Source organism: Heteronotia binoei, chromosome 5, assembly GCF_032191835.1.
Source record: "Heteronotia binoei isolate CCM8104 ecotype False Entrance Well chromosome 5, APGP_CSIRO_Hbin_v1, whole genome shotgun sequence".
Lineage (NCBI taxonomy): Eukaryota > Metazoa > Chordata > Lepidosauria > Squamata > Gekkonidae > Heteronotia > Heteronotia binoei.
Genome location: NC_083227.1, coordinates 169,448,458 through 169,467,937, shown reverse-complemented (window position 1 = coordinate 169,467,937; position 19,480 = coordinate 169,448,458). Strand labels below are relative to the sequence as shown.

At 46.1% G+C, this 19,480-nt stretch overlaps 1 protein-coding gene across 4 annotated transcripts in view; it reads right to left on the bottom strand.

The window, feature by feature from the left end:
* Nucleotides 1-7,974: 7,974 nt before the first annotated feature.
* ADGRL1 (adhesion G protein-coupled receptor L1) overlaps nucleotides 7,975-19,480 on the bottom strand; it is a 151,442-nt gene continuing 139,936 nt past the window's right edge. For 2 of the 4 annotated variants that reach the window (XM_060240699.1, XM_060240700.1), the window contains 6 exons: nucleotides 18,990-19,158; nucleotides 18,493-18,621; nucleotides 18,248-18,344; nucleotides 14,136-14,264; nucleotides 13,500-13,517; nucleotides 7,975-10,733 (listed from right to left, as the gene is read on the bottom strand). In XM_060240699.1, the coding sequence (XP_060096682.1) occupies nucleotides 9,955-10,733; nucleotides 13,500-13,517; nucleotides 14,136-14,264; nucleotides 18,248-18,344; nucleotides 18,493-18,621; nucleotides 18,990-19,158 (1,321 nt within the window). In that variant the 3' untranslated portion in view covers nucleotides 7,975-9,954. Of the gene's footprint in view, nucleotides 10,734-13,468; nucleotides 13,518-14,135; nucleotides 14,265-18,247; nucleotides 18,345-18,492; nucleotides 18,622-18,989; nucleotides 19,159-19,480 lie in introns of all 4 variants that reach the window. The other 2 variants (XM_060240702.1, XM_060240701.1) reach the window with 2 other exon arrangements.

The window sequence follows — 19,480 nt, the reverse complement described above, 5'->3', positions numbered from 1 at the left end:
CAACTTCCTTACTAACAAATCCCAAATAATGTGTATTGGGAAAGAAACTTGGTACCCATGGTGAACCCACATTTCTGTGTTTTAAATGCCCCCAAATCATCCATCCAGAGACTCCTGTCCTGAGTACAAATTCTGTACTTGCAGTGTGACCTCTTGGGCACTGTGCTTTACTTAGGCTTCCCAAACCTCCCGCTCTGGCGGGAGACTTCTGGGTTCGCAGCCTCATCTCCCGCTCTTCAAAACTCTGGAAGCGGGGGTGGGGGTGGAGGGGGGGGAGAACATACCTTTAGGCTTCATGTTGTGGAGCTCCTGAGCCGTTTGCAAAATGTCTGCCCCTTTAAGGCTGGGCAGGAAGCAGGAAGCAGAAAGGGCTTCTGAGAACGGCCCCTCCCTTTCTTTGCTTTCGTTTTCACAGGAAGTAGAGTTGTCTGGAGGAAGATCTGGTAAGTGTGTGTGTGTGAGAGGGAGGGGGCAGGGGATTCCCTAGTTTGGAGGCCCTCCCCCCCTTTAGAAAGCGTGGGGGGGGGAGGGAAATGTCTACTAGGCACTCTATTATTCCCTACGGAGAACGATTCCCATAGGGAATATAAGGAAATTGATCCGTGGGTATTGGGGGCTCTGGGGGGGTCTATTTTGAGGTAGAGGCACCAAATTTTTGGTATAGCATCTAGTGCCTCTCCCCAAAATACCCCCCAAGTTTCAAAACGATTGGACCAGAGGGTCCAATTCTATGAGCCCCAAAATATGGTGCCCCTATTCTTAATTATTTCCTATGGAAGAAAGGCATTTTAAAAGGTGTGCTGTCTCTTTAAATGTGATGGCAAGAACTCCCTTGGAGTTCAATTATGCTTGTCACATCCTTGTTCTTGGCTCCACCCCCAATGTCTCCTGGCTCCACCCCCAAAGTCCCCAGATTTTTCTTTAATTGGACTTGGCAACCCTAGCTTTACTAGTTTGAAAGAAGTACGACTAGGCCTCTGCAGAATGCATAGCTGTCATTCATAAGCAACTGCAACCTATCCCTACACTTGTAGAATTTAAAAAAACAGAACCCCACACAGGGCTGGCACTTCTTTTAATTTTACCTGTCTCCTCTGGCAGCTTTCTGGGAACACAGTCTAAAAAACCCCAAGAATTTTTGATAAATGTTTGAAACAGTTCCTTTTGCCACTAGAACTATGTTTTGCCACTATTCAGTCTTATGAAGGCATTCTGTTCTTGGCTGCTTTCCACCTATTTTTCACCAAGTTCTCTCTTTTTACAAGACCCACGTAGGGCTGTCAGCCTCCCAGTCCACGCAGGAGTCCCTCCAATTTTGTGGGCTCCTTCCCACCCCAGGCCAGCTGACCAGCAGGGAAAGCCCCGCCTCCAACGAGTCGCAGGAGCACGTGGCAGGGTCAGCTGGAGGGTCCTTTAAATCTGGCCGGAGGAGAGGGGTGGAGGTGGCCACACTCCTGAACTCCAAGTAGTGATTTGCTGCTTGGATTGCAGGTGTGTGAGCCCTAGCCGGCAGCCACCAACAATGACCACCCCTCTTGCCAGATTGAAAGGCCCCTCCAGTTGATCAGCAGGCCCTGTGCTCATGGATCTGCAGTAGGGCGGCTTAAATCTGGCAGGAGGGGAGGGAGAGGAGTGGTTGTTGTTGAGGGTGGGGCTGCATCCCCAACATGATGTTGTCAAATCCCCACTGAAGTACCCCGCCAGGGAGGAGGTCTGCTTTGGCAACCCTAAACCTGCCAGTCAATTCAACTGGGGATGGCTTCCTTTTCTCAGTTTCCTTCAAGCTTTCAATACATGAGCAGGACAGAGCTGACCTAGAGTTGCTACTTGACTATGACAAAGACACTTCTTTTTGTTTCAGGCCAGTTACCAGAAAAGCAAGAGGTGAGCCTGTGTTTGCCCCTCACTGCATCCCAGCCCCCACCCCAGCTTTGCACTGTAGTTGAACAGGCAGCTTTTTCACTGGAAAGGGTCGAGCACCTACCAGAACCACTGGGAACCCTCCAGAGACCTTACTCAAATGGGGGGGGGGGCTCTGCCCTGGGCTCCAGCTTAAGAACATAAGAGAAGCCATGTTGGATCAGGCCAACGGCCCATCCAGTCCAACACTCTGTGTCACACAGTGGCAAAACATTTTATATATACACACACACTGTGGCTAATAGCCACTGATGGACCTCTGCTCCATATTTTTATCCCACAAGCTGAAGCTTCTACTAGGTATAATTCTTTTTATTATTTCAACCCCTCACCTCCTAAAATAACCTAAATGACATGAAGTCTAGTGTATATAGCTGAGCAGTCACTAGGCTTGCCAATCCCCAGGTCCCAGTGGGGGTTCTTCTGCTTTCTCAGGCTCCTTCCCGCCCCCAGTCAGATGGCCAGCGGGGGGGGGGGGGGGGAAGCCCCGCCCCCAAAGGACCATGTGCCTTTCAACCTCCAGAGGCTTCAGTCTCCAATTGAAAGGCTTCCTCTTGGGATGGGGTGTCTGTGTTACTTTAAAGAAGTTGGCAGCAACTCGTGGGTAGAGAGGCCAATCCCTTGCTTCAGAGTCGCCAGAAACGGGGGGGGGGGGGAGGGAAACGTCTGCTGAGCACTTCATTATTCCCTATGTGGAGATTGCTTCTCATAGGGTATAATGGGGAATTGATCTGGAGGTTTCGGGGGCTCTGGGGGAGCTGTTTTTTGAGGTGGAGGCACCAATTTTTCAGTATAGTATCTAGTGCCTCTCCCCAAAGTATCCCCCAAGTTTCAAAACGATTGGACCAGGGGGTCCAATTCTATGAGCCCCAAAAGAAGGTGCCCCTATTCTTATTTCCTATGAAAGACATTTAAAAAGGTGTGCTGTCCCTTTAAATGTGATGGCCAGAGCTCCCTTGGAGTTCAGTTATGCTTGTCACACCCTTGTTCCTGGCTCCGCCCCAAAGTCTCCTGGCTCCACCCCCAAAGTCCCCAGATATTTTTTGAATTGGACTTGGCAACCCTAGCAGACACAGGGGCCATGTGTGCTGTATTCATTAATCTGAAATACTATTACCCAGCCCTTCTTGTCCCAACTATCTCCAGTTTTTCCTTGCTTTGCCACCCTACACTATTTGCTCCTTGCACATGAAGAAACATTCACAAGGTTCCAAGTTCCAAGAAATCATATTTTCTTTATTGTTTTATTTTTTTTTGTAACTCAACAAGTTTCCATTTTTTAAATAGCTTTAAAATTTTCATTATTATATTTTTTTTTTCTGTTTAATGCACTCGACCCAAAATTGGTTTGGCATGTTGAAAGGAAGGGAACCAAAAGACAGAGAAATGCAAAAGGCAAAAGTGGACAAAAGCAATGGTGTGGACATAGAAATGGATCAGCACCAATCTGTAGAAGGGAATATAGGGGGACCAAAGGAGAGAATGAAGCACAAACCTTCCCAGTAGGCCCTGTATTCTTGGGTGCAGGCTTTCTCACTGCCATTCAAAAGCCGCAGCTTCACGGGCAAACTGGCATTGGAGGGAAACAGAGCTGGGAATGGCAATGGAGACTAGCGTGGAAATGAACACCTTCAAAGGTGCCGGGTAGACCGAGTAGGCAACCAGCTTGGAGTTCTACACCATTTCCTGTGTTGCCAACAACTTTCCTCTTTTGGCACCCACTTCGTGTGTCTGTAGAGCTTCATGTAATAGTGTTCATGTCTTACTATAACTATCTAATGATAGAGTTCACATTATGGTCCACCAACTGCTGTTAGCTGGCCTTCTAGACATCATCCCGCCCCCACCCCCCAAGTGGCACTGCTGTATCCAGAAGTGGGAGATACAATTGAAGGCACTGGGGGGTGGGATACTTTACCAACCTCTAAAGAGTGAGGAGCTGCTGGTATAAGGAGCCCTATATGGTAAATTTGGCGAACAGGAGATGTTCCTGTGCTGAGTTATGGGAGAATGGACTCCTTTAAATAGGAAGGCCCCACTACTTGGGAGTAGACACCTTGGACATTTTATGTAGGAAGAACAAATGGTTCTCTACATTGGATAGCTGCTAGTTGTTGGTTCAGACTTTATGTATGTCCTTTCATGGATTTTGCAAAAGACCCAGCCTTTCTCCCCATACTAGAGGAGTTCAGAGGCAGTGTGAGAATTTCTGGCAGAAAAGGGACCATGTTTTACTCCCCCACAGAGGGAGCAAAGCATGTGTGCTTCTGCTCCAGATGGTTAAGAGCAATAGATTCTGAATTCCAATGTTGCCCTAGAGGTAGTGCTGTCCTGAAATAGCTTATGCATAAATGCTCCTCTCCTCATGTTGACTTGTAGAAAGCCAGTTGTAGAGAAGAAAGAGGTGCCTGGGGTGACTTGATTGCAATGTATTTGGAGAGGTGGATAGGGTATCCTCCCAACCATCTTCAGAAGGACGTGAAGGGCTATATCCTTGTTTTAGATTTTGCCCTGTATGTTCTGTATTAGTCTAGTCTCATGGCTAGCGAACCAATTTGATCTGCTGTCTGTCTGAATTGCACCAATGATACTGAATGATTCTTGAGAAGCTGAGGGGGACACTTGTACTAAAGTGTGTTGATTAATTTACATAAATCTTTGATGAAAGAATAGTCTCTCTAGGAATACACAAAGAATTGCAGTTCAGAGGCCACAACTAAAGGGTGTGCTGGCTGGGCCCCAAATGGCAAGAGATGTTAACAACTGCAGGGAGGGTTGGCTCAGCTGGGAAAGATAGAAGGCTTTCAGATTGGGAAGCTTTCACTTCTTGCACCGTAAAAATGGAATGTTGAGTTGACCTGTAGAGGGCCATCTGTTGTTTGCTTGCTGACTGCCCTCCACCATTTCATGCATTTATTTCCTATGGACCATCCCCACCCACCAATCAGCTGTCAATGATATAAAATAAAATAGAAAAGACTATAATGATAAAGTCTGTACAAAGTTACAGTAGCATTAAATCTGCCAACACAGGGTTTACACATGTATTGCAAACTATCCATCTGGACTCCAGCACTTGACAATGCTTGCTGCTGGATTAGGTGGGAACACCTGCACTGAGAAGACCCGGGGTGGGGGGCACAGGTAGGAACGTGTATCCTGTAAGTTCATGGAACATTTCTATCATCTATGATTTGGAGGAGTCTGCTATACTGATAGAAGAGGAAATCATATGAGGCTACTGAAACTCGACACTTATTTAATGGCTACAGAATTGTCTTGGAAGAAGCTATCAGGATTATACTGAAAACTTAAATGATATCCTTTCAATGTGAAAAATTGCAAATATGGTGTAAGGAAAATAAAAATAAAAGTATCACACTGTCATTAGATAAGCCTATAGTGCATCCACATTTAGAATACAACATGCAGTTCTAGCTGCCCTGTCCTATAAAGATTGTTAAAAAAGAAAAAAGAGGTTCAGAAAAGGGCAGCTGAAATGACCAGGATGCTGGATTAGCTTTCCTGCAAAGCAAAATAAGTTGACAGGCTGTTAGATTAAGAGATATATAAAATAATGGTGTGGGGAATAAAAAGTGCAAAGAAGTTCCTCAAAATACCTCTGGCACAGACTAAGGATGGGAAAAGTTCTGGTCACAACTGAGTCATCACCCAAGTCCAGAGTATTCATTACCTCTGAAGGTGGGAGGGGAATCCTTCAAGCAAATCATTCTTCAGAACTGAGCTGGGCAGCCTTTCTTTTCTAGTTCCATTCTCTGTGGACTGAAGAGTTTGCTTATCGGGAGGATCATTGATAAAAAGCAAGAGGGGAAACCTTAGGAAGTTCCTTTCACACTGCAAGCAGCATGTGTGTGTGCAAATGAGCATGCCTCCTCTGTGCTCCCAAAGACAACGTCTGATATAGAACTCTCCTTGGACTTCAGCCTAAATGATTCTGGTGGGTATGCCTATGCAGTTCCGCTTCAAATGGCAGCAACTTTGGACTAAGGTAATATAAGGAGCTGGACAATTTTAGAGCTAAAAGCTGCAACTAGCAAGACACCTCCCTTAGTTTGTATTAGTGCTTTTCGATTTCTCTTTCCTACCGTTTCAAATCAAGCTGAGATGGGGTGCCAACCTCCAGATAGGAGCTGGAGTTCTCCTGGAATAACAACTGTTCAGACTGCAGAGATCAGTCCCCCTAGAGAAAGTGGCAACTTCAGATACGGCCCCACTCCCTCCTGTCCCCAGATTCTGCCCTTCCTGAGCTCCATCCTCAAATCTTTAGGAATTTCCCACCTCAGAATTGACAATCCCAGATGCTCCCAAAGTCTGGATAATGAGCACCTGTTCTCACAGTTGTTATTTCAAAACAGTCACCTCTCCTTACATATTGCTTTACTATCAAGACAGAAGAGGCGTTAACACTGGTATTACCTCATCATTGTGTTGACTTCTTCCTGCTAGTTAATGTTAAAATGAAAAATCCATGTGGACTACTTACACCTACTACTAGATTGGAAAACGCCAAGCATTAAGGTTGGGCTGGTAAACACTCTACCTCCTTAGCTTCTCTCCAAGAGGGCAAAACATCTTTGGTTTTTGAGTGTGAGGTTTCCAGATGGAGGTACCTCTTGGTAAGAATGCCAAGGAGCTTCCTGAACATAGGGCCTTCCTTGGGCCAATGTAGCAAATGCAAGTGGGATGAATAAGGCCATTTGGTATTGGGAAAAGACTAAAAAGAACCACAATATGGTGATGGAATAGGTACTTGAGAAATTGTCTTCATTGGGGTAAGGTGTGCCCCTAAGAAAGTAAATAAGTTGTCTTGGACTAAGATCAAAAGAGCAGCAGAAAGAAGTATGGGTAAACAGATGTTGTAGGAGTCCCAAACTAATTAATATTTATTCGAAGAGTAATTCAACAAAAGGTCATCCCCCCAACTTTATGTTCTTGGAAAAAAGGACAGAAATATTGAGTTAAAGCCTCATGTCCTCACTCCTGCTCCAAATGCCCCCATGTCACTCCTGGAGATGCGGGGTCCCTAGGAGTAGAATGACAGGGAGACCAAAGGTTTGCAGTGGGAAGGGGGGAATTGATGAAAACTGCCCCCTCCATCAGTGGAAGTCCTCCACTGGATTTAATCTATAAATAAAAGTTGCCTGAGCACTTTCAGAGGATGCTAACTCTACTGTCTTCCAAATCTGATTGCAATGTGGGATGGAATTTTTTTTAAAAAAGTCTCTAGGTGGAAAAGTATCTTGACCATATGCTATCTCTCTAGTTTCTAAAAATTGTGAGATCACATTCTGTGCTCTGATGTCATTTTAGATTATCTTCTGAACAGCCACAAACACATGCTCTTCTATTTCTAACCTCCATTTTGGCTCCTAGCAGAGAAGACTAAGCCAATATGAGTATATGGCCGGCTCTTACTAAAAAAAAAAAAAAAAGTTAAAAAGGGAAGGAAGGAAGGAAGGAAGCCATGCAGACAGTCCAGACCCAATGACAGCACAAAAGAACATTAAACTAGTTCAGGGATAGAACTGTCTCTTGCACTGCCATTGTCAGGGCACGTTCAGGATTTGATTGACTCTCAGCAGTGGCATTGGAGTAAGAGATACTTACAGGCAATAAAGGATTGCTGATGGCTTTTCCTTCCCTCCACAATATGGCAGAAAGGCTCAGCCTAGCCCAAGGTGCTTCCCTCAAATGTTAACCTCTACATTTGACGACCACCCAGAATGCTACTAGTAAAGGAGTGGAGGAGAGATACAAACAGAATAAATGCAAGAAAACTAACACTTTGAAGTGGCAAGTAGCAAAACTAGGCATCCCTTGTCAATGCAATGTGACTAGGCCATTACTAGCCTAAAAATTTCAAAATAAATAAAATGATATGCATCTTCATTTTTAGATGAAATAAAACAACATTCTGTCTCCCCCCCCCCAACTCACCAATTCCTAAAAGCAAAGGATTTTCCTGGAACCTACAGCATTTCAGAATTACAGTATCTTTGGGTCTTGCAATAAAAATGGTTTTTGATTTCCCCCCCACCCACAATTCCACAATGGCAGTGAATGAGAAAATAATCAACTTCATGTAGAGATGTATGAAAAAGATTCCTCCTGCAGCAGGAAAGGGGGGAATGCTTTAAGGTCACATAAATGATGCCATATATGTTATATATTACATAAAAATTGTGCCAAAATGTTTTTTTTTCTTTTTCTGATTGTAAAAATCTGCTCTTAGCAGGTCCCCCTCCATCTTTGTCACAGCAGGGATTTTCTTTTCCCTTTAATGCTCCCACATCACACATGGAGCCCGAGCAGAGCTGAGTACTGTATATCTATATCTATATGCCATAAATATAGATATATTTAAAATCCAGACAGAAAAGTTTCTTGTTTGTTTTTTACCTTTTTCAAGTGAGTAAAATCAATTCTTTCGTTGTTTTTAGGATTTCATATTTACAGCATTTCAATTGCTATCACAGCCCCCCTTCCCAACCCATTCTGACCCCGCCCACTGCCCACCCCAGAGATATGATGCCTCTAGGTGAGACTGGTTGCTTCCCCAACTCTCTTGGGAAAAAGAGTCGGTGAGAAAAGTCGGAGTTGTGCTTGAAGAGGGAGATCTGTTATTTCATTTTTCCTTTGGGGAAAAAAGTGCAGTCTGGGTAATTGTTTCTGTTGCTGTCCCCCACCCCTTATGTCATTTTTGCTGAAGGACAATCCATCCAGTTTGGGGGAAAAAGAGTTCATGTTTCCACACTCCTACTCTCCCTACCCCATCTGGTCCCAAATGGGTTTGCATTGCAGGTACTCCTGGCTTTTGCTTCTTTGTAGGCAGAAACGAAATAGAAAGGAGGACAGATAATTCTTCTTGCATCACAGCTAAATGTTGGAGCAGGAATTCAGTGGGGGACAGGCTGAGGGAATGGAGTTAGACAGATAACACAGGAAGAAGTGCCCTCCTCCCCAATCATCTCTATTCTGTGCAATTTTATTTCAAGCTTGGTTACCACACCAAAGCATTAATGAGAGGGATGGCTGCCCAAAGCAGCCACAAAAGTCAAATCAAACCTAAAAATAGCCACCTCACCCCTACTTCTTCCTTTCCCCAGAAACAGTGGTGCATGTCAAGCATTCCTATGTGGGCTCTTTTGAAACAAACAAAAAATTTTTCCTGCCATCCTTCCACCTTAAAGAAAGAGCTAAATCCAAAGTCCTGTTGATAAACTGTGGCAGTCAACAAATACTGAAAAGCAAGTTCTGGGCTGAGCATCATCTGAACAAGCCCTTCCATCTCTCCTCCCTCACATCCCCCCCTCCCTTCTTTCTCTCTGAATATCTTCTGGCAACCCTCGCATCTATACTCCAACTATGCCAAGTGCCATAAGACCCCTTTAGCCCCTTGTACTATTCTGAAAAACAGGCCTCTGCTCCTACGAAGTCATGGGATGGGGAGGGCAGAGAATGGTGGCTGGGCCAGGAAGCGGGGTGTTTATTTCCCAGGTGTCCGTTCTCTGCAGAGCACTCCCTTCATGGCTTTGATTTTTGTAGCATCCAAAAAAACCAACTGCAACTCAACCCTCTAAGACAAAGCAAAATCCCCAAACCCAATGAATAATTATTTAATTTTTTTCTTTCAATTTAATATTCCCTGCACCCCGCTGCCCCTGTCTCTTGGAGGTATTGTTGAAATAAGTCTGATCCCCTTGCCTGCCCACTGCTCTCTTCCCTCCATTGCATTTGCCTGACACAATCCGCTAGGTAATGTGCCACTTCCTGTCTGGAAAACTAACTGTATGGGAGGAAAACAGGACAAAATGGCTGCCCTCCCTTGAAAAATCATTCTACCACACTCAGCTCCTTCCTCCGCTTCTCTCCTCCATTCATTCCCCAACCCTGCTCCATTTTCTTCTTCCCCTACCCTTTCCTCCAGGAAAAAAATGAAAATGTTCAGGTCACAGCAAGGATGCCGTATTGGGGTTGGGGGAGATATGGTCCCTCAGTCCCTTTTTTGGCCCCTCAGAGGCTGGTCACCAGCTGCATTTGGCCGTCTCCCTCCGCTGCTGGGCTTTCTAAGCTGCCTGGGACCAAGTAGCCATCATTGCTGGGTCTCCGGACTTGATAGTAGGCCTGAAGCTGGTTGCGTGGCACCAAGACTGGCCGGTTGGTGTAGTAGATTTCATTGATGGCTTGGGCATGAGGGAGCACTTCCCCAACTGCCTCGGGGCTGCTGTCCGGGTATGGGGAGTCCCTCAAGTTGGTCATACTGGTGTATAAAGAGTCCCTGTTAGGTGAAGGGGCTTGGCCGTCACCCCCCTCTGTCAGGTCAGCTGTGCAGCTCTCCGATTCCTCCAAGTCGCTCTGGTAGAGGATGGACTGTGCCCTCTGAAGCAAGAGTGGCTCCTCTAATGCCTTATACATGAGTTCAATTTCCATGTTCTCCTCATGGGTCAAAGAAGGGGCATCAGGCACAATGGCATCATCCTCACTGTTGGTACCCCCTCCCCCTGCTGCTACATTGGGAGGGGGAGGGGGCACAGGGGGGTTGGAGGCCTCTGTGGAAACCCCACCTCCCTTGACCACACCACTTCCTCCTCCCCTCAAGTTGTTATGAACCAACTCAGAAATGATCATTTTCTCAAAGGCGGCAGCATCACTCAGGTTGCGTCGGCAATCAGCCATCTTCGTGCTATCAGCTGGGAAGTCACCACTGCGGAGGGAGTAGCTGTTATTGAAGTTGCCATTGAGCGGGAGGGTGTCCATGCCACAGGTGTCTCGGCTGTTGTTCAGGGGGTGCTCTGTGAGGGGGGGTACAGAAATGGGTATTAGTGTGTGGGAGGGAGATGGGAAGCAGTGAACTAGTGCTCAGGTCATGGAGTAGAGACAATCACTTGGAAATGAAGGCCCAAATGGGCAGAAGATCAGCCCAAGCGCAATGTATACAAGAAAAAAGATGTGTTTGCAGCATTTAAGACATGCTGTGTAGTTACATGAGAACTAGACGTGTGTCTGTACAGAAGTAAAAGAACTGATGTAGTTGTGCATATGAGATGTATAGGATTATTTTGCACAAGTTTGCATAAATAAGAATGGAAGGCAGCACCCCAAACGGCTGAAAAAGCACACAGGAAATCCTGAAATGAGTCAGATTAAGAATTTATGAAATGTAATGGAAAATTCTTGCGTATTTCCTTTTGCATGTTTTGTGTTTCTTTTGTTGACCATGGTGTTCTCTTATTCCTCATTCACATATTACAATTACTACATGTTTTGGCATTTGTCTCTGCTTGTTCTGGAAACCTGTGGATGAGAGTAGAGTCCTCTCAGCTAGGATCTGAGTAATTTACCTTTGCCCTCCACCGGGCAAAGGAGGGTTGTTGCTTAAGTGTTAGAGAGTCTGCTTGGCATGTAGAAGGTCCCAGGTTCAATCCCCAATTAAAAGGAGCAGAAAGCAGGTGATATGAAAGACCTCCACTTGAGACCCTGGAGAGTCAGTGCCAGTCTAAGTACACAGTACTGACTCAGTATAAGGCAGTTTCATGGTTTGTGTGAGGTGAAGAAGGTGCACTGCTGTATACAGTATGTTATCCTTGCTCCTGGCCAGGGATGCTCAAACACCCACTTATGTACTGTTCTCCTGTCTCAAAGTGCCAATTTTTAAAATGACTGATCCAACCATTCATTGCCGCAATCCATGGCTGTTTGACAGGCTGCTTCCTTCCTAACAGGACAATGCAGCACAATCAGCTTTTCCCTCAGCCATGGCTGCCATTTTTCTTTCTATGCCATCAGAAGGCTTTTGAAGTGTGTTTTTTAAAAAGTAATTGCTCCTGTGCTATTGCAATCTAGCATTCTAAAAATGTGTTGCCATGATCACTGAAGTTCCTGCTCTCATTTTTTAAAAGTAATTGTCTATCCCTTTCAGTTGCAGAGTTATAAGGGGAAATATACTGCCTTACGCCTTTCTCCTTATGACTACAATGAAAAGACTTACTTAAAAGAAATGAAAGCTGGGACATCAGCAGTCCTGAAAATACATCTTTAGAATGCTAAATTACTGATTTTGTTAAAGACTTCCAAAAACTTTCAGGTGTCATGACAGTTCAAAAACACAGGGGAAATGGTGGCTCACTGTGTGAATGCAATCATACAGGGTTAAATTTGTACATTATGTAAATCAACCATGAAGTGCTGTATTTTTTTTAACTTACCCTTTAGTGTTCATTTAAGTAGTATTTAGCTAATGACTGCCAATCTACATTGATCAACAGCATTGTGCACATGCACAGGGGGTTTTTTTTTGGGGGGGGGGACAACAGTGCAAAGCTGTTTGGCAGGTATTTAAGTTGTTCGCTGCCAGTCGATCAGACCAGGTGACTGGCTCATAGCTGATTGTCTCATTTGAACACACCAAGTTCAAATGTTAAACACATCTGACATGAGATTTGTGGCATCTCTAGTTCCCATCAGTTGCTAGAGAAGACAACTTCCACATTACGTTACTCATGGAAGCAGCTGCTTTTGCTTACTGGGGAAGAACAATCCCTCCAAGAGTAAGCAAAGTGAGATGTTTCCCCAAAAGATGGAAACAACTGTTGGCCAGGAGGCTGATAGGGCATTATGTGCAAAAGCAGTGACTTCTTCTTATCTTGCTCCTTCTCAGGACGAGGCAAGTAAGTCACCCAACTCCACTTTCTTCCACAGAATTCCAAAATAAACAACAGAATACTCTAATGCACGTGTTAATTGTATTTGTTCTCAGAGTTCTAGAAACCGGAGAACACTCAGAGATCGCCCTTGAAGGAGACATAGGGAACAATCTTCAGCAGAAGCTCCTATTTTATTCAATTGGGCTTATTCTCAGCAAACTGTACTTAAGAACTGATGTACTTGCTTAGTCTGAGAAGGATGCGCGTGTGTTAATTATTGGTTGGGAGACATCTAGGTATAGTGCTGTATAAGCAAAGGTGCAACTATGGTATAATTTTCGGGGTGGTGCAACAGGAGAAAAGCCATATGGGCATATCTAGTTTAGCCATGAACTGATGCAAATGCATTATGGAGCAGGCAACAATCTCTTTGGTCAGTGGAGGAGGCCTGATAAAAGATTACATAGCCAGCTGCCGCCTCACAATAAAGATCATGTCAAGGGCTAGAGGAAGTGTTTTTCAGGTAGGCTGTGGTTACCCCACTGGAACAGTGGCAAAAGGTAGAGTGCAAGGCCAATGAACTTTAACACAGCATGCAAGGATGGGAAGGATGGCCATTGTTGCTTTGTATTCTTGTGCTCTGCTGATACTTTTATCTCCATCTAGTGTCCGCAGCCAAAACTGCATGAACCATGATGCCCGCCCACCGCCCACAGCGCAATGGGAAGTAACCAGGCATTACTACTGAAAGCCAGCACTGCGGTCCTGCTTATAATGCTTCCTGCTTCTGGCAGGTTGCAGCTGAACACACCAGCGACTTGCTCACATCCGAGCTGTGCCCACCCCCAGCCTGCCAGTCAAACTAGCAATGAAGGAAACATTACTGCGAAATGGAACTGGAAAGGAGGGACGTACTGGACTCTCGGAAGCTCCCTGCAGGCAGCACCAGTTGGACATAAGGAGAGAGAAAGAGAGAGAGAGTTACCTAAGTGGGCAAAGCCAGGAATGAAGAAGATGATGTTGGTGAGATCCTTCCTGTGACATCTACTGGTGGCATGAACCAGGGCCTGGTCCCAGAGCCAGTTTGCTTGGCCTTCCCACCCACCCTGTCCTGTGCCTTAAAGCTTAAGAAGATTCCTATTTGGGAGGCCATTACTAAGGGGGGTGGGAAGTGCCAACAAGCTGCAGCCAGTTTCTGGCAACCCCCTAGGGTTTTTAAGGCAAGAGACGGTTTGCCACGGCCTGCCTCTGCGCGGCAATCCCAGACTCCCTTGGTGGTCTCTCATCCAAATGCTAACCAGAACTAACCCTCCTTAGTTTCCGAGATATGATGCGACTGGACTAACCTGAGCCGTCCTGGTTAGGGCTTGTTACTAACATTATACTCAAAGGGAGAAACTGCAACCAGTCCTTTGTCTTTTTACTTTCCTCTTCTCAAACTTTCAGTAACGGAGAATTCTTACGTGTGTTTGTGCACATAACTTAATATAAACCGAAGCACCAAAAACAGACAGGGGACAGGAGATTCACGGCGGATGGTGGTAGTCTTACCTGGGGAGTTGAACACAGGAGGAGAGGCAGGGTTGAAGCCCACAGACTCAGCAATGAGTGTGTTGTAGGGACTGGTCCCGCCCCGTGTCTGCAGCACGGGGTTGCTCAGCAGGTGGTTCCCCATTGTGCCTGTGAGAGAATTAGTACTGCCCAGTTACAACACTCCCCAGATCTGGGGTGCATAAGAATTTGGGGGGAGGGAGAAGAGGAGAATGAAAATTTCACCAATTTGGAAGAGGAGGAGGGTCGTTAGAGGAATTTAATACAAAGCTGTAATCTTGTGGACATTCAATGAAATTTCCGAGCAGTCAGGTTAGAACTGATAGAAGGAAGTACTTCTTCATCCAAAGGATGATTAACACAGGAGGTGGTGGCGGCTGCAAGCACAGACAGCTTCAAGAGGAGGCTGGATAAACATATGGAGCAGAGGTCCATCAATGGCTATTAGCCACAGCGTATTGTTGGAACTCTGTCTGGGGCAGTGATGCTCTGTATTCTTGGCGCTTGGGGGGGGCACTGCGGGAGGGCTTCTAGTGTCCTTGCCCCACTGATAGACCTCCTAATGGTGCCTGGTTTTTTTGACAACTGTGTGACACAGAGTGTTGGACTGGATGGGCCATTGGCCTGATCCAACATGGCTTCTCTTATGTTCTTAAGTACTAGGTAGAGTTTAGGGATGTCCAAGAAAAAAATCAGTTTTTTTAAAAATCAGGTCTATTGGACCTGGGGGCGGAAATCAGTATTTCCCAGGGCTTTTTTTAAGCAGCAGTGCACAGGAACTCAGTTCCAGCTGGCTTGGTGTCAGGGGTGTGGCCTAATATGCAAATAGGGTTTTTCCCTACAACCTCCCCCCTGGTATTTCCTAATATTCCTAAATTGCAGGGGTCATTTTGTAGAAAAAGAGATGCTGGGGCATATCCGCATAGCTCATTTGCATATGCCACACCCCCTGATATCACCGGGAGTGCATCAGAAGGCAAGAACCCGACCAGTTTCACAAGGGTTTGGGCTTAAGGTCAAAGGGTGAGCTGGGTTGTGGCTATTCAAGATGCTTTGGTGCCTGGGTAGGAAATCCACAAGATGATTGCCGTATCAGGGAAAAAATAATAGCGAATTCATTATGATTTGTGCTCTCTCATTTTGTAACCTCCCATCCAGCCACCTGTCCCTGCCTAATAGTAGGGCTGGTCTTCTTTTGATGACTTGCATCTAGCAAGGATTGAAAGCTGACATGGGTGCAAAACATCCCTCACTGCAAACTTCCAAGCAGTAAAAAGTAGATTGTACCCGCAGAATGAATCAAAATGTTGTCTGCATTTTAAATGCTGGTATAAATTCATAGGTGTGTGATGTTTGTATCACGGGCATCCCCCCAGTTCAATGAAGTACGGCTAGTGAGTTCCTGATTTACAAATAATGCTCTTCAGCATACACAAGCTCTACCGATACATTTCCCTCGTTTTCTAGTGTGCCTGCTAGGTCCCATTGATACACTCAGAGATCAAGATGCAGCCACAGATGAGTCAGCCACAGTCCTCTTCACAGGAGGAAGCAAGAGGTGCCATGTCATTCTGAGTCATGCTCAGCTGGTGTTGAACTAGGCTGCTTGGTAGCTGTAGTGTCCAGGGTCCAATTTAGGGTGCTGCTAGTGACCCTGTCTACATGGGAATTTAGGCCGGTGGGAATAAGGCTTCCCGAGCAATGCCTTTACCCGCTTGGAGCCAGATGCCCGTGGAGGACATAAGAACATAACATAAGAACATAAGAGAAGCCATGTTGGATCAGGCCAGTGGCCCCTCCAGTCCAGCACTCTGTGTCACATAAGAACATAAGAGAAGCCTTGTTGGATCAGGCCAGTGGCCCCTCCAGTCCAACACTCTGTGTCACATAAGAACCTAAGAGAAACCCTGTTGGATCAGGCCAATGGCCCATCCAGTCCAACACTCTGTGTCACATAAGAACCTAAGAGAAGCCCTGTTGGATCAGGCCAGTGGCCCCTCCAGTCCAGCACTCTGTGTCACATAAGAACATAAGAGAAGCCATGTTGGATCAGGCCAGTGGCCCCTCCAGTCCAGCACTCTGTGTCACATAAGAACATAAGAGAAGCCTTGTTGGATCAGGCCAGTGGCCCCTCCAGTCCAACACTCTGTGTCACATAAGAACATAAGAGAAGCCCTGTTGGATCAGGCCAATGGCCCATCCAGTCCAACACTCTGTGTCACATAAGAACCTAAGAGAAACCCTGTTGGATCAGGCCAATGGCCCATCCAGTCCAACACTCTGTGTCACATAAGAACCTAAGAGAAGCCCTGTTGGATCAGGCCAGTGGCCCCTCCAGTCCAACACTCTGTGTCACATAAGAACATAAGAGAAGCCCTGTTGGATCAGGCCAATGGCCCATCCAGTCCAACACTCTGTGTCACATAAGAACCTAAGAGAAACCCTGTTGGATCAGGCCAATGGCCCATCCAGTCCAACACTCTGTGTCACATAAGAACCTAAGAGAAGCCCTGTTGGATCAGGCCAGTGGCCCCTCCAGTCCAGCACTCTGTGTCACATAAGAACATAAGAGAAGCCATGTTGGATCAGGCCAACGGCCCATCAAGTCCAACACTCTGTGTCACACAGTGGCAAAAAATTTTATATACACACATACACTGTGGCTAATAGCCACTGATGGACCTGTGCTCCATATTTTTATCTAAACCCTTCTTGAAGGTGGCTATACTTGTGGCCGCCACCACCTCCTGTGGCAGTGAATTCCACATGTTAATCACCCTTTTGTGGAGATCCTTCTGTGACCCACTTCACCATTGCTCCCAACATCTTCTCATTTGAAGAGACTTTTAAAGGAGGTACACTTTACTTCTTCGTTAGAATATTTGTTTAAAGCTATGTTTTATTGCTTTGTTTATGTTTTTGAGACTTTAAAAATTAGGCACTTAAAATAAGATGCAATTTTTAATTTTATCTTTTACAAATCTACGTTATTTTTAAATTCTCAGATTAGCCCTTAAATCTCACCAAGAGAGCTAATCTCCCAAGGACACGCCCAGGATGGGGTGAGATGGATGCGGGAAGGTCGGCAGTTGGGGTGAGACCAACGGCAGTAGGAAGAGTGAGACAGACTTCAGCAGGCACGGGGAGGTGGGCAGACGGGCAGCGGGGAGGCGGGCAAAGGGTGGGAGACGGGTGAGGGTGGGTGTGGGGAGAGGGGGTGCCTCATGGCACCCGAGGCGGCCACCTACTTAGCCTACTCCCACGCTCTGGCCCTGTGTGAGAGTCAACTCTGAAGCTGCAAGTTCACCCAGAAGTTTACTCTTGAATGGTGCACCTTTCGAAACCCATTTAAAGGCATGCAGTGGGGAGGTCTCTTGCCACCACTCACAGCCCTGAGAGGATCAGCTGGGCCAGCAGGAGCTGAGAGTTCCATGTTACCTCAGCTTGGGCTGGCTCCTCTTTCAGCTCGCTTCAAGAGGGGCCCCCTAGCCATTAGGTACAGCTGAGACCAAATAAAAGCTGATTTTTTTTTGTTTGGCTTTTATTTGGGCTCAGTTATATTGGTAGCTGAATCAGATTCTTTAATATGTATTTGGCTGAATAAATATTTATTCAGCTCAGTTTATACAGAGAACACACACCTTTAGTAGAGCGATTTTCCATCAGCTAGGAAGAAGATATTGGATTTATATCCCACCCTCTACTCTGAATCTCAGAGTGGCTCACAATCTCCTTTATTTTCCTTCCCCACAACAGATACCTTGTGAGGTGGGTGGGGCTGAGAGAGCTCTCACCGCAGCTGCCCTTTCAAGGACAACCTCTGCGACAGCTATGGCTGATCCAAGGCCGTTCCAGCAGCTGCAAGTGGAGAAGGGAATCAAACCTGGTTCTCCCAGATAAGAATTCGCACACTTAACCACTACACCAAACTGGCTCTGGGGTTTGGTAACTGCTAAGACATGGGGGGGTGCTAAAAGTATGTGAGGAGCTCTTTCATCTTTGTGGGCTCAGTTGGAGCTAATTAACCCATTTTAGGTAGGTGAGCAAGAACACATCCTTGCCCTGGTTCAGGAGACTGTTTTTGAGAGTGATAGATAAGAGTGACTTCTCACCTCGGTTAAGGGTAGGAGTGCTGTTGAGATCACCTGCCATGAAGCTGGACTCAGTTTGTTTTCTTACAGTATCATTCCACATCCTTCGGATCCGGCTCTGAAAAGACATCCCCATTCAGGGCTTTGTAAGGCAAATCTTCCAGTCTGGGTGTATCTGTTCCGTTCATCCTTCAATCGATCCCCACTGCTTCAGATTGTCTCCAAGGCTTTTAGTTCAGTAATCCAGCCCCACTGCCCAACTGTACCTGTGTTCCAGTGTAGTAACGATTGTTGCTGCGAATCGCTGAGGTCTTGAGGGAGCCTAGAGTGGCCCCTGGTGGGCTCCGTAAGCAGCAAGATGCATGTCGCAGACATTTGCTAAATTCCCGGTGAACCTGGTAGGGAAGAGGTTCAAAGGAGGATGGACAATAGAGACATACACAGTCTCAGCTATATGCAGCACTTCATTCTTGTTCTGTAGGTATCCATCTTAGGCTCAATCCTTGTGCGGTACCCTTCAGTTATATCCCAACACCTATAACCCTAGTCACACGTTCTATAAGATCCTATAACCCTAGCCACGCATTCAAGACCTACAGCCCTATCCAAGTGATTCCGGCTTCTATATATATCCCAGTTTCTAGTGATTCCACCCCCTGCACTAAGCACCTGACACACATCCCATCATCTTGCACAGCAGGTCCCACAGCTATTCTGGACTAGTCCTTCTGCCATCCTTTGGTTCTGACCCATGGCTACTAACCTTTTTCTGCAGTGCACAGTGGAACACAAAAATGAACATGCCCTGGAAAGCATTGAAGGTGGTGAAGAGATAAGCCATGACAATAGACTCCTTGTTGATGAAGAGGAGGCCAAATGCCCAAGTGAGGCCCAGGAGGAAGAGGAGCGTGATGGCCCCGAGTGCCCAAGACCTGTAAAGGGAGACACAGGAGGTCACGGTGAACATCCAGAATGAGGCGTCTGCACAGGAGTAAACTGGTAACACAGAGGGAAAGATATTTCCATCCAGGAGTGAGTGCAGAACTTCTATTATTGAGGGTGCTCTGTGTCAGAACTTGTGCTTTTCCTGCCTGCTAAACTTAGTAATGTTAGCATGACTGACTCCATTTTGTAAACTGATACTAACCATATGTACTTGCAGCCAAGCCACTAAACAAAATGCTTTGCATTTCAAATAAACAGTAACTACTGAAGGGTGACCGATAGCCCCTGGGAACCATCTGCAGGTGGCCT